General features: G+C 38.8%; 1 protein-coding gene across 1 annotated transcript; it reads left to right on the forward strand.

The window, feature by feature from the left end:
- Nucleotides 1-4,206: 4,206 nt before the first annotated feature.
- Nucleotides 4,207-5,145, forward strand: LOC110901822. Its single transcript, XM_022148596.1, has one exon. The coding sequence runs from the start codon at nt 4,207-4,209 to the stop codon at nt 5,143-5,145; it is 939 nt and encodes a 312-aa protein (XP_022004288.1).
- Nucleotides 5,146-13,676: the final 8,531 nt, after the last annotated feature.

Here is a 13,676-nt window from a genome sequence, read left to right on the forward strand (position 1 = left end):
TGTTCGTATGAAACCCGTGGTCAGAGATAAGCAAATTGTTCTGTGTACCGGTACCAAATTTGCCGAACCGAAAGATCTTAAGTACCAATTTGGTACCGACTTTTGGCGTTCATGGTACCGGTTCACTACCGTTTTTTACCTTCATATACCGGTACTAACATTAATTGTTATCTTTTTAGGGCAAGGTTCAAGTGAAAACTCTTTTTATCATAAAAATTTGAAAACTAACTAAAAAAGCCTAAGAAATATACCAATTTTTTTATTAAAAATTGCTATTTTTTATATATAAAAAAATTTGTAGTGCACATGTGCAATAATACACATGTGTAGTACACATATAATGCACAGGAAAATTGGTATTTAATAAACCAACCTTTGCTCAGTTGGTAAATAATAATCCAACCTACAGAATTGGTATATAATAATTCTACCTATCAATATGTTGGTACTGAATGAACCTCCGTTAGTTTTTTTTAACTGAACTTAGTTTTTAAGTTTTATTTATTACACAAACAGTCCCTGTAGTTGAAATTTACTAGTTTTAACTATGAGTTAATAGCCAAAATGGTCCCTGAGGTTAATAGCCACAGCACCGCCACCACCACCACCACCACCACCACCACCGCCACAGCACCGCCACCACCACCATCACCACCACCACCACCACCACCGCACCGCCACCACCACCACCATCGCCACCACTACCACCACCACCATCGCCACAGCACCGCCACCACCACCACCGCACCGCCACCACCACCACCACCACACCACCACCACCGCCACCGCACCGCCACCACCACCACCATCGCCACCACTACCACCACCACCATCGCCACAGCACCGCCACCACCACCACCGCACCGCCACCACCACCACCACCACCACCATCTCTGTCTTTGATCATCGAGGCCTAAGGGGTTTGAATTCAGATGCAGCAACAGACGATGACTGACCAAAAACATCACAGATCCAACAGCTCTAGCGACGGTGGTGGTGGTGTTGGCGGTGCGGTGGTGGTGGTGATGTGGCGATGGTTACGGTGGTGGAGGTGCTGTGGCGATGGTGGTGGTGGTGGTGGTGGCGGTGCGGTGGTGGCGGTGCTGTGGCAGTGGTGGTGGTGGTGGTGGTGGCGGTGGTGGCGGTGGTGGCGGTGGTGGTGGTGGTGGTGGTGGTGGTGGCAGTGCTGTGGCTATTTACCTCAGGGACCATTTTGGCTATTAACTCATAGTTAAAACTAGTAAATTACCACTACAGTGACTGTTTGTGCAATAAATAAACTTAAAAACTAACTTCAGTTAAAAAAAACTAACGGAGGTTGATTGAGTACCAACATATTGATAGGTAGGATTATTATATACCAATTCTGTAGGTTAGATTATTATTTACCAACTGGGCAAAAGTTGGTTTATTAAATACCAATTTTCCTAATGCACATGTGCAGTACAAATGTTTTTTTTTTTTTGAAAAAAATTTTTTTTATATACAAAAACTAGCGAAAATTTGTGTAAAAAAAATGGTATGTTTTTTAGACTTTTTTAGTTAGTTTTCGGGTTTTCACTTTAACTAGTGGTTTTTAATTAAACCCTCCCCTATATTTTTATAACCTTTAATATATATATATATATATATATATATATATATATATATATATATATATATATATATATATATATATATATATATGCGCGTGCTTTATAAAAAAAACCATATAGCACTGCAAATGCACTTATTTTTGTCTGCATTTTAATCTAAATTTAATGAAAAAAAGTCGTATACAACTTAAAGTTTTAACAATAGGTATTTTTTTATACGCTTGTTTTTTCTATAAAATTTATATTGAAATCGAATATAAAAAAGACAATGCAACACCCTATTTCGTTTTTTTAATAAAATATTATATTTTAAAAGATATAAAAGAAAAACAATCCTTATATCCTACATTTTCGAATTACATAGTACTTCTTTTCATTGGTACATTTCACATATTTTTATTTTTTTTAACTATATTCTAAAGTGAATTGTATGGTGTCCATTGAATTTTTTTAGGTTTTTTTTACTTTTATAGTTATTTTTTAATATAGTTGTTACAAATTTTAGTTTTATGGTTTTCTCGACATGTAGTTATAAAAATCGTTGAGTTTTTTTTATGTACAGTTATACCGATAAGACTTGAAAAACCAAAATAAAGAATGGTTGCAACAAAATTTGAAGATCATAATGCTTCAGCTTGATACAAAATCGTAATTAGTAATTAGGAGCTGAGTCAAGAATTAATAGAAGAATTAACACACTCTTTGGATCACACAAATAAGAGCAACACTAAAAATTAAAGGACGTTCATCGGACGGATACATACAAATTGTCGATCACAATAGGTAAAGAGACAAAACATCGGTGAAGTTCCATGGGGAAAGCGGACTTGGATAAATTTAAAAGTCTCACCAACGCATTTTACAATGAATCACTGACAGATATTTAGCAATAGACCAACAACGAATTGTAGTTGATGACGGGGGTAGCTTAAGCCTCAATAAAATGATTTAGGATACATAATAGCTTGAAGGGTTAAAAGGTTAAAGGGTTTAAAACCCGGGAACTAAGGTGAACAGCAATGTGAACAGTAATCAGTCACTTCACTGATTACTTAAACAACTCTCCCACAACCGCAAAAGCAAACATGTGCACAGGGAGTCCTCTTTTATCCGCAGGTCCGAACGCTTCAACCCCCAAAAGGGTAAGCCCCCTACTGCAGCGAGGTTTACTATGTCAAAGGTTTCCCCTTTGGGAGAAAACCTTCCCTATAAATGACACTTCACTAAATGCATTTGGGACATTCTGGATCAACTCAGATCTCCTTGGATCTCTGATCTTTCTTCTTGTCTCTTGAGAACTTGTTTCATGCAAGTCTCTCTTCTTCATTCCAACACACACAATTTACTTGCCCTTGCATCTAAGGCTGAACATCCCTTAGCTGAGGATCTTAAGTAAATAACAAACATAACTAGTGAACCTCTCTCCACGTCTTGCAAACGTGGGGGGAGCCCACGACCTGCGTTAGGCAAACTTCAACTCTTGAAGCCTTTTGCTTAACCAGTCTGATCACTACTTCCGGTCTCATCCTCGTTGTAACAACAAGTTGGTGCCCACCGTGGGGCTACGCCAATCATTTCTCTCAAAAGAAGACCAGTAGTGTAGCTCCATTCTTCCAGAAATCGTCATGCCTGAAAGAGAATCTCCGGGAGAGGTAAACCAAGTCCCACGTACCTCTACCCCTAGCACTAGCCAAACTCACGTGGCTATACCTACTTCCTTCTCAACACTGGGGAGCACTCCTACAGGAGCAACATACCCCGAGTTTCTCACCTTTCAAACACCGACCCCGTCTCGTTCAGGAGTTTCATCTCCTAATGTCGGTGCTTCCAACACCCCCTCACGTATTGACCTTACCCCTGAAGGGGTCGCTAATAACTTCTTAGAGTTAAGGTCTCTCCTTAACCAATACGCGAGTAGGGAAAGAGACAAGGGAGTGAGGATTCGGCTGGATTATGACGAGCCGTAACCGTTGTTATCTCCTGGACCTCCTGTTCTTCCTTTTATAAGCTCACAACCAACCGTGTCCAGGAATGAAGCTGGTCCCAGCCATCTACCTCCAAATCCCAGTCCATATACATACACGAGGCCAAGCCCAACATCTTTTCCTTTATTTTCCTCTCAGCCAGTTGCAACCGGTGCTCCATTGGGGTACGAGCTAGCTTTAGATCAGCTGTTACAATCTCCTGTTGCAAGCCTTCCACCCCTAGTAACAACCACATGGGAGCAAGCTTTGTCCGTTCTCCCTTTGGCACGAAGTGCCGTCATAAGTGCTCCCTTAGGGGTAAACTGTACAGCTGCACCCGGAAGCCTTCAAGGCTTCAACCTCATGCCACAGATGATGGCTCAAATGATGGCAAGCTTCCCTTGCCAACACTTCATTAATCAAGTGTTGGCCACCCAAGGGAACACCAACAACAACACGGGTGCAAGGATGGAAGAGGATTTGGCCAAACCATACAAGCTAAGCAATTTGTCATGCTTTTCTCAGCAAATTGCTGACTATGACTTTCAAACCAGGATAAAGATGCCCTCCCACATACGAACCTATGATGGAACGGAGGATCCGGAAGATCACCTTCAAATCTTCACTAGGGCAGTAAGGATAGAGAAATGGTCGAATGCCGAGTGTTGCTTAATGTTGATGCAAACCCTTGTTGGGTCTGCCAGGATCTGTTCAATAATTTGCCAGCTCGAAGCATTCGAACCTTCGATGATCTAAGCAAGGGTTTCTTGGCTAATTTCTCACAACAAAGGAGATATGTGAATGATGCCACTGTGATCTTCCAGATCAAACAAAAAGATGATGAAAGCCTCAGGGATTTCATCGAGAGGTACAAAAAGGAAGGTTTAACATATGTGGGAGCCGATGAGAAGATGAGGGTTGCCGGCTTCATGAATGCAATCACCTCTAAGTACCTTATCAGGGACTTCAACAAGTGCCTGCCCAAAACCTTGGAAGAAGCCCTTGAAAGAGCTGAGACTCATATCAGGGGGGAAGAAGCGGTTGACATTAAGGAGCAAAGAAAGAGGGTTCCTAGCCGGAGACACAATAGCCCCAGCCGAAAAAGAGGCAACTACGGTTCTTATGATAGACGCCCTCGAAGGTCTGAAGGTCGGAACCCTTCTATCAAAGACAAGGCCACGAACTTCACAGCCCTAACCAAGACTCCTCAAGAAATACTTGCCACCGAAGAAGTCAAGCACAGCTTCCGACCACCAAGACCCCTGACCAAGAGCAAAAGAAATGAAACTTCCACCCAATTTTGTAAATTCCATGAAGAAAAAGGTTATCATACCAATGATTGTTTTCAACTCAAAAAGAGAATCGAAGAAGCAGTTAAGTCTGGAGAACTTGCCCACCTGGTCAAGGGGGTAAAAGATAAGATGGGTGATGGAAAAAGCAAAAAAGTGAACATGGTGAATGTCACTGAAAGAACTCCTACCAAGCGGCAAAAAGGGCTTCCCACCCCTACAAAAAGGGCTTCCCACCCCTACAAAAAGGGCTCCATTCAAACCTTTTGGTATTTGAAGCCACTGTGGGGACATTGAAGACAAGCAAAGCATACATTGACACGGGTGCTGCAAAAGAAATAATGTTCGACAAATACTTCAACCGACTCAGTGACCAGGAGCATTCAAGGCTTCAACCTGCTGAGTCATCCATCAAAGGCATAGCCGACATCCCCATCAAGCCTTTGAGGGAAACTGACACTTGACGTGTGTTTCAAGGAGGGTGAAATGGAAAGAACTAAGCCACTCACCTTCATTGTGATCAATATGCCTTCCTCCTATGACGTTATAATAGGAAGGCCAGGTCAAAGTGAATTTAGCATGGTTGTCTCTGTCGGCCAAGGCATTGTCAAGTTCCCCACCAAAAAAGGAATTGCAACCCTCCAACCAACCTATGAAGCCTTCATGGTTGAAGGAGAAAGCTCAGGAAAAAACGAAAGTGAAGAGCAAGGTTGGGCCATTAACCCTAAGTGTCCTGAACAAAGGATAAGGGTTAACACCAACCTCACTCAAGAAACTCTTTCATACCTTAAGAAATTGCTAGTCCATAACCTGGACATCTTTGCATGATGTCCTGGTGACATGACCGGAATCCCTAGGGATGTTGCCAAACATGAACTCAAAATTCCACCAAATGTGAAGCCCATTGTCCAACAAAAAAGGAGCCTTGCCCCTGATCGAAGCGAAGCTGCATGCAAATAGGTTGAAGGGTTAATACAAGCTGGCATACTCCGAGAGGTTAAGTACCACTCTTAGATAGCCAACCCTGTCATGGTTAAGAAGCCCGATGGATCGTGGAGAATGTGTATCGATTTCAAAGACCTGAATAAGGCACGTATTTATAGGTAACCCATTCCGCACGAGATGGTTCACACGAAATGGCTATCTCCATTTCGTGCGAAATGGCCTTTCCATTTCGTGCGAAACGGCTCAAACCTATATATTTCTCGTTTTTCTCATACTTCGTGCCCTAATCTATCTAATCTAATACAAGACTCGATACAAGACGAAGTCGACAGACATATGCACCAACAGACTCCCCCTTGGATGTTGACGAAGTCTTTAGTGTCGAGTCTTCGGTATGTCACATCTTCAGTCTTTATCAGTCTTCATGCTCTCTCCAAAGAATTCTCCATTGTAAGCATTCTCAATTAATCTCTTTCTCTTCTTCTCTCTCTCTCTCTCTCTTCCAAAATCTCAATCTGTCTCTATCTTCTCTTGATCAGATCTCTTGATTCTTTAAGTTCTTCATCATCAGCAGCTTGCGTGGACAGCATGATTCAAATCTGGCTCTCTACCATTCAAGCTTCCCTTTGAATGTTGATCACAGATCTAGGATCCGAAACTGGCTATTGCATTTTCAGACTCCCCCTTTTGATAAGCTGGGATCGCAGTCTGGAATTCTCGTTCTAGGATCGTGACCTGGCTCAAACTCTACTCAGGCTTAATGCAAAGAGTCCACAAGAATCAGAACCTGGCTTTCGCATATCTTTCAGGAGTCGTATCCTGGCTGCTTCTGCTTGTAAAAACTCTACTTCACAATAAATTTCACAAATTTAACAATTTGACAAATTTATATTCCTTTTGCAGGTATCGTTTAGTCATCAATCAACTTACTCTTGGGTAGATTTATTTATAACAATTTTCATTTCAAAACAAACTCTCCCAACCCACTGTTGTTCATCATGTTTAGCACTCTGGAATTTTAAAAATCAGCTTTTCAACATCAGTTGTCGAAAATCTTTTTGATTTTTTTTTAAATTTATACTAAAGCACAATATTTTGGATTTTGTTTTTATGGAAAGCAGTAAAGAAATATTTACAAACAATATTTTTGTGAGTTTGTGTAAGAGGATCATATCAGATTATGAGACAAATCACTAACACCGTTAAGCTTTAAACATTGTAAGTTCTAAACGATTCATGTAGATTGTCAGTATACTGATCCATTTAAATTTTCACACAAAGTTCAACTGTTTCGAGATACGAGTTTAGTGTTTTAATCACTTGAACTTATTCGCGTGTCCCACCTCAGAATATACTCCCGTATCCAGATTTCTATATTCGGTCTTACAGGTGAGTGTACAGTAATGATATCTGTAAACGGGTAATGCGAGACCATGAGAGCTCAGGTTAGAATTTCCGTTCAGACAAAGAGATGATGGCTCGTCTTTCGGTGTGTCCCATTTGGGGATCTTTTCTTCAACAGTACACGATTAGCATTTTTCAATGTTTTATCATTTTTTATGCTGATGGTGAGCTTTATGATTAAAGCAGTGCAAAGTATTATACGAGGACTCCGCTATTGCTCCCGCAAAATCAGAAGTCCTGCTATAATACCCCAGATATCACCACGCACAAAGACCTAGTATGTCAGAAATAGAAAATCTTTCAAACAAGATTTCGGGGGTTACCCATATATCCGAGAGATGTTCCCCACGAGATAAGTAAGTATTTCTATTTAGGTTTATATCTCAAAAACAATATACTGAATGAGTAAAAACCTACTGACATATCATCAGTGAGACCGTTTATCACATTTGACTTTCCATATCTTTAGCGTGCTGTGATAGTCCACTGATGTACTATCATTTCCTCATTTTCACAACAAAACTCGTTTTTTCGATGTTTTTGGCTTTTTGATTTTATCATGTTTTTGGATTTTTCAAATTTTCGAAATTTCTAAAAAAATTTTACTCCCCCTAAAATCAAAAATGTGTTTCAATTTTTGATTTTCTGGAAAAAATTTGAAAACAAACTGTACAAATAAAGTGACAACTGTTGTGAATTGCTTCAATTCTCTATTCACTTGGCATAAACAATCAGAACTCCCCCTGACAACAAACTATTTTCCCATTATGATTTCAAAACACTTAAGTTTGTTTTAATCAAAATGGTTTTCCAGAAAATTAATTTTGTTGAAATTCACAAACCACTTTCTAGGTTAGGGGATTAAATTCATCATTTTGTTCATTTTTAACCACTTGTAGGTTTACTTTTCTTTCACCACTTGAATGAAAGTTAAATCAAGTTCAACTTAATGACCTTGATTAACCACTTGTAGGATTTTCAAACAAACATTTTCAAGAATGATGCTGATTCCTGCTCCACGATTACCAACTTGGGAGCTCCGGCAAGTCCAGAGTTTAGTCATGATAGGTTCTATCCGAGTTACTAACCTGGGATGACCCATCTTCAACTGGTTTCTTCGTTTTCAATTCATAAAATTCCTTAACCCCTTTGACCTTCCCGTCAATCGTTTTTCCAAAAATATTTTGAACTGTGGGGTTAAAGGCTTTTTCAATATCAAATTCTTTCTTTTCAGAAAAAAAAACTGATTTGAAATTTCAACTTTTCCAATTTTTGATTTTAAATTTTCAATCCGCAATGGTGGAAAATTTGCATCATCCAATGGCGGAACTGAATTTTCACCTTTTATCTCAACTTGTGGCTCCTCTGACTTTGACGAGTCAGAATCATCGCCAGATAATAGCACCTTTGATTTCGACGAATCAGAATCATTGCTAGAACTATCATCTGATTTCTTAACAACCCATTTTTGATTGTTAAGCTTCACCTTTCTTTTGTAAAAGCTTTTTGAACACTCTCTAACCTCAAATTTTGAATTTTTAAAGACTTTAAATTGTTCAGTTGGTGGTTCAATATCAACAACTTTCTCTTTGAGGTTTTCAGAGACTCCCTGTTTTGTTTGGATTGCCTTTGAACAATTCCTAGCAATATGACCAACTGTTTTGCATTGAAAAAAGGTTCTTGTCTCTTTCTTCTTCTGAGCAACTTCCTTCCTCATTCCCTCTTGCTTCTTTGCAAGGAATTCTTTGTTTGTCTGCTTCCTAAACAAATTTTCTTTTTCTTCTTCTGATGATGTCCCTGAAACAAATACAGTTTTTGGTTTATAAGTTTTCTCATTTTTATGATTTTCTGGTGGAATAAAACCTAGACCTTTCTTTTTGAAATTACCGTTATGGTTTGGTTTCTTTTGAAAAACAGAACCAGAACTGTAACCTTTTTTCTTGTTTAATTTCTGTTGAACTCTTGAGGTGTACTTTTTAGGTTTTTCGGAAAGATGTACATCTTTTATTTCAGAAATATTAATTTCTGTTAGTTTGAAAACCTTTTTAATCATTTCAGTTTGAACACCTCTTATTGGAAATTCTTCATCAGAATATAATTTGTCAGAATCATTCAAAGTATATGCTACTTTGAATGTTTCGTCATTCAAATTATTTTGTGATAACAGAAATTCTTTATTATAAACCCTTTTGTCCTTTTTGACTGTTGGACTTGAAGTGTCGAACTCAGACTTTGATTCTGACTTTAACTCCTCCGTTTCATCTTTTTCCAACACCTGATCGACCACTTTCTTTATTAACTCGGACTCATGATCAGTGTCGGATGATGTTAAAGTGACATCAATGTTGTCTGGCAAGTTATCTGAAGGCTCAGATTCCCACTATAAGTTGGTTGCCTTTTTGACTCTTTCTGAATTTGGATTTCGTGGAGAATATCCATTTTCAAGCGGGGGTGGACACTTGTTATACTTGACACTATGTTTCTTACCAGAATTCTTTTCTTCAGTATCCTCTTTTGTTTTGGAATTCTTTGCTTCATATGTTTCTTCTTCAAACGCCTTCATGCCTTCAACTATAGGGTAAATCCTGTCAATCACAGAAGAAGAACATGAGTAACTTTTCAATAATTTGTTTACTCTCTCAGCTTCTATCCTCTGAGTTTCCAACTTCTGTTCAAGCTCAGCACACATATCAATGTAATAATTGACCATTTCCTTCTTTATCATGTATGCTCCATTGAGTGTCTTCATGGCTGTAGCTTGTTCACTACTTGACTCATTATATTGATTCATGGCTTTGTTTAGAACATCATACGATTCTTTCAGCCTGTTCATGTTATGAATCAACTCGTTGTTATGCTTCTTCATCGTCTCACAGTTTTCACAATTCTCAGACACCTTTTCTATATCAACTTCCTTTTTAATCTCGAAAGCTAGAATTTCTTTGTCCTGCTTCTTTATCACACAGACTTCTTCATCATCATTTTTATCTTTCTCAGCTCGAGATTTTAAATACTCTTTCATTCTTTCTGCATAATACGAATTATCATCATCACGATCATCTTGTTTTTCAACCTTCTTCTTTGCCATTCGAGCCTTTTCAGCATCTCTATCGGCTAGATATTCTAAGTGTTCTTTCATACTATCCGCCCAATATGAATTATCATCAGCACTATCTTCAATGATTTTAGCAACAAAAGCTTTATGATCTGCAGTTCTGTTAGGATCATAATCATCCCAACTAAAATCTTTTGGAAGCCTTTCATCATCTTGATCTGTCAGACATGCTTTACTCTCAGCTGAAATATATTTATCCCAACTAAATCCTTTTGACGATCTTTCATCATCTTGATTCACTAGATAAGCTTTCTTTGATTCTTCAATCTCCTTCAGAGCATGAGCAGGTTGTGTTTGTTGTTGATACGGCTGTTGAGCAACTTGATGATAAATTGCTTTCCGATAATAATCATGGTTGCCGAATGGATTTTGAGCTCCACTTGCTTCGCGGTTTGTGCATTCTCTCTTGAAATGCCCTTTTTTTCCTGCAACGAAAACAAGTAACTTTAGATTTATCAAATCCTAAAGTAGAAACATTTGCATAACGGAAATCATCTCTTCCCGTAATCTGTTTAAACTTCTCAGTTCTTCTCAACACACTAGCCAAACACCAGTTAATATCCATTAATTCCATCTCCTCAGCATCAATCTGATCGTAATCCTCTTTTGTCAACATAGGATTTCCGATCCTTCCTGCAACTAAACTCCCATAAGACTCTAACACAGTGACCAACAAAGACATATGACTTTTGGCTACTTCTTCAGAGTAATTTTGATCATTCTCAAGATTTAGCACAATGTTGCATTGTAGAACTTTGCCATTCTTGGTTGCTGAAAAATTTGGATCGAACGATGGATATGAAGAAAATCCAGTTTTGCTACTTGATCCCTGAGATGAACTTCCAGGCGAGCTTTTTGCATTGAAAGCAGTTTCAATCTTTGGTGCAATGTTGGTCTTATCACTAGCACCACCTTTGTAATACAGACCAATATCCTATTCACCATCATAGTTCTTCATTCTCTCTATCTTTCGTTGTTCCATCTCTTGAGCTTCGAGTTATTCAATAAAATCGCTCAGCGTTAGATTGTCAAATTCCTCTTTATTTTTCAACACCATAAGATATGTGCCCCAAACATCTTGTGGCAACGCATCGGCCAACTTTTCAATCAATTCTTATTTATCTTTATTGATGTTCAATCTTTTCATATTCATCACCAAATTGCAATATCTTTCATAATCTGCTTGGTGTTTTCAGTTCTTAATCCACGGAATAGATCAAATTCTTTCTTCAAAAGCGACATTTTGTTCATGATCATCACTTTACTTCCAACAAACTTTGATTTTAATTCTTTCCATATCGAATGTGCACTTCCGTTGTGTTGAAGTAAAATCAAGATTTCTTCCTTAATAGCTTGCTGCAAGAGACTAACCATCATCTTTTCATTTTTGTATTTCTTTTTCTCATCAACACCTAGATCTTTAATATCAATCTTCTGTCCATTGTCCTTAACCGGTCTAATATATCGAAATTCAGTATATTCCTATGCATCTAAGTAATATGCTTGAACCCAATTTTCAAAACGTTCGGCCCATCCACTATACTCCTCAATACTCATAAGCTTAGGCGGTTTTTGCGTGGTGCCTGTTTCATTTCTAGCATCGTATTCTGAGTTATAGTGATCGGACTAGCAAAGGCGTTATAAAACTCGTTCTCCATGATTTGGTTATCAAAAGTTCACAGACACAGACTGTTCAAACGAAATGGAATTGCTGTTTCAAGCGAACTGGACCGCCTTTCACACGAAATGGAGTCTTTCAAGTGAAATGGTCACTGTTCAAACGAATTAAAACCTATTTACCCATTTCGTGCGAAATGGAATGTATGATTTACACGGAATGGACTTTTCAAGCGAAATAAAACACTTGGTGCGAAATGGGATAATCAATTCGTGCGAAATGAATAATTTTCAAGCGAATTGACACTTCCAAGCGAAATGGAGTATTGTTTCAAACGAAATGGTCCAATTGTGCGAAATGGAAGCCTGTCTTGTGCGAAATGAAGCAAATTCAAAGAATTTGATATCCAATTCGTGCGAAATGGAGCTGACGTCACACAATCGGACAGTTTTTGTAATATCCATAAAATTTTATATTTTAATAATAATATAGTAAATAAATAAAAATTCTAATTAGACTTTGAAAATTACATGTTGAATTAACTGTATAGATTTTCTTTACTTGAATATGGTTTGATTTTTTTTTAATCATTCGGTTTGCATTGAAAAAGAAGAAAATAAAATATACAATTAAAAGAAAAGAAGCATATGTAAATGCAATTGCGGCATTCTTCATCTCTTTCTTATATATATATATATAACTTTCAATTCTATCGCATTCAAACTAACTACCGAAGATTTGGGATGTGAGACGATATAACCGTCCTTGTGAAACCCGTTCAAATCACTTCTAAATTTGATCCGTTGTTCCACACGACTGCCGCCGCACCACCACTGTTACACACCTTAGTTCCGTTCCGCACGATCGTCCGAAGCGCTTATTGTGTGTCTCCGGTTACCTCCGTTTGACGCCATCGGTCCCGTCGTTGTGATTCTTCGATCTCGATCAGCCACCACACCTCTCACGTTTGATCGATCGCGACCGCTATCGGAGTTTCTGATGCAGCGCGTGAAACGAAAAAATGAAGATTACACGTTGATTCTACGAATACCCGTGTAGCTCTTCCCCAACCCCCAAATTGTAACCCCAAAGGCCACGGAATTTGAAGTGAAAAATCAGTTTTCTCAAAATTCAATTCTGAACTTCTCATTAGCTTTAGCAACATATAAATAAGGACTGAAATTCGAAACGGGCTTAAAAAAGATAACGGGCCAAACACACGGCCTAAAACAAAAAGCCCAAAAATAGTTCAAAAACATAAAAATGCAAATAAGTAATAGAAATAAGCGTTTTTTTGGGCCGGACGATGACCCAAACCGCCGTAGGCGTTTGCAGCAAGATGGAGCTCGTTCTCGCCTTCGAATCGCCTGGTCGCACGTCCCAAACGGACCCCCATAGCCCAAGTTAGAGCCATTTTAGTGAAGGCCCTTTTCTTACGCGGTCTTGGGCCTCCAAGTACAAAATAGCCCGTTCCTCCACACTTGGGCCCACATCATTCCCCCCTGGATAGACAAAATTCGCCCTCGAATTACCAACAGTTTCATCATCAGAAGACTCTCCATAATAAGGCAACAGATGCTTCACGTTAAACACGTCAGCACAACGAATGTGACTAGGCAGTTTTAGACGATATGCATTTGGATTGATCTTCTCCACGATTTCAACTGGGCCAATCTTCTTCGCTGATAACTTGTTGTATTCCCCAACTGTAAAGCGATCTTTAGTCAAAACAGCCCAAACAAAGTC

This window comes from Helianthus annuus, chromosome 13 (genome assembly GCF_002127325.2).
Source record: "Helianthus annuus cultivar XRQ/B chromosome 13, HanXRQr2.0-SUNRISE, whole genome shotgun sequence".
NCBI lineage: Eukaryota > Viridiplantae > Streptophyta > Magnoliopsida > Asterales > Asteraceae > Helianthus > Helianthus annuus.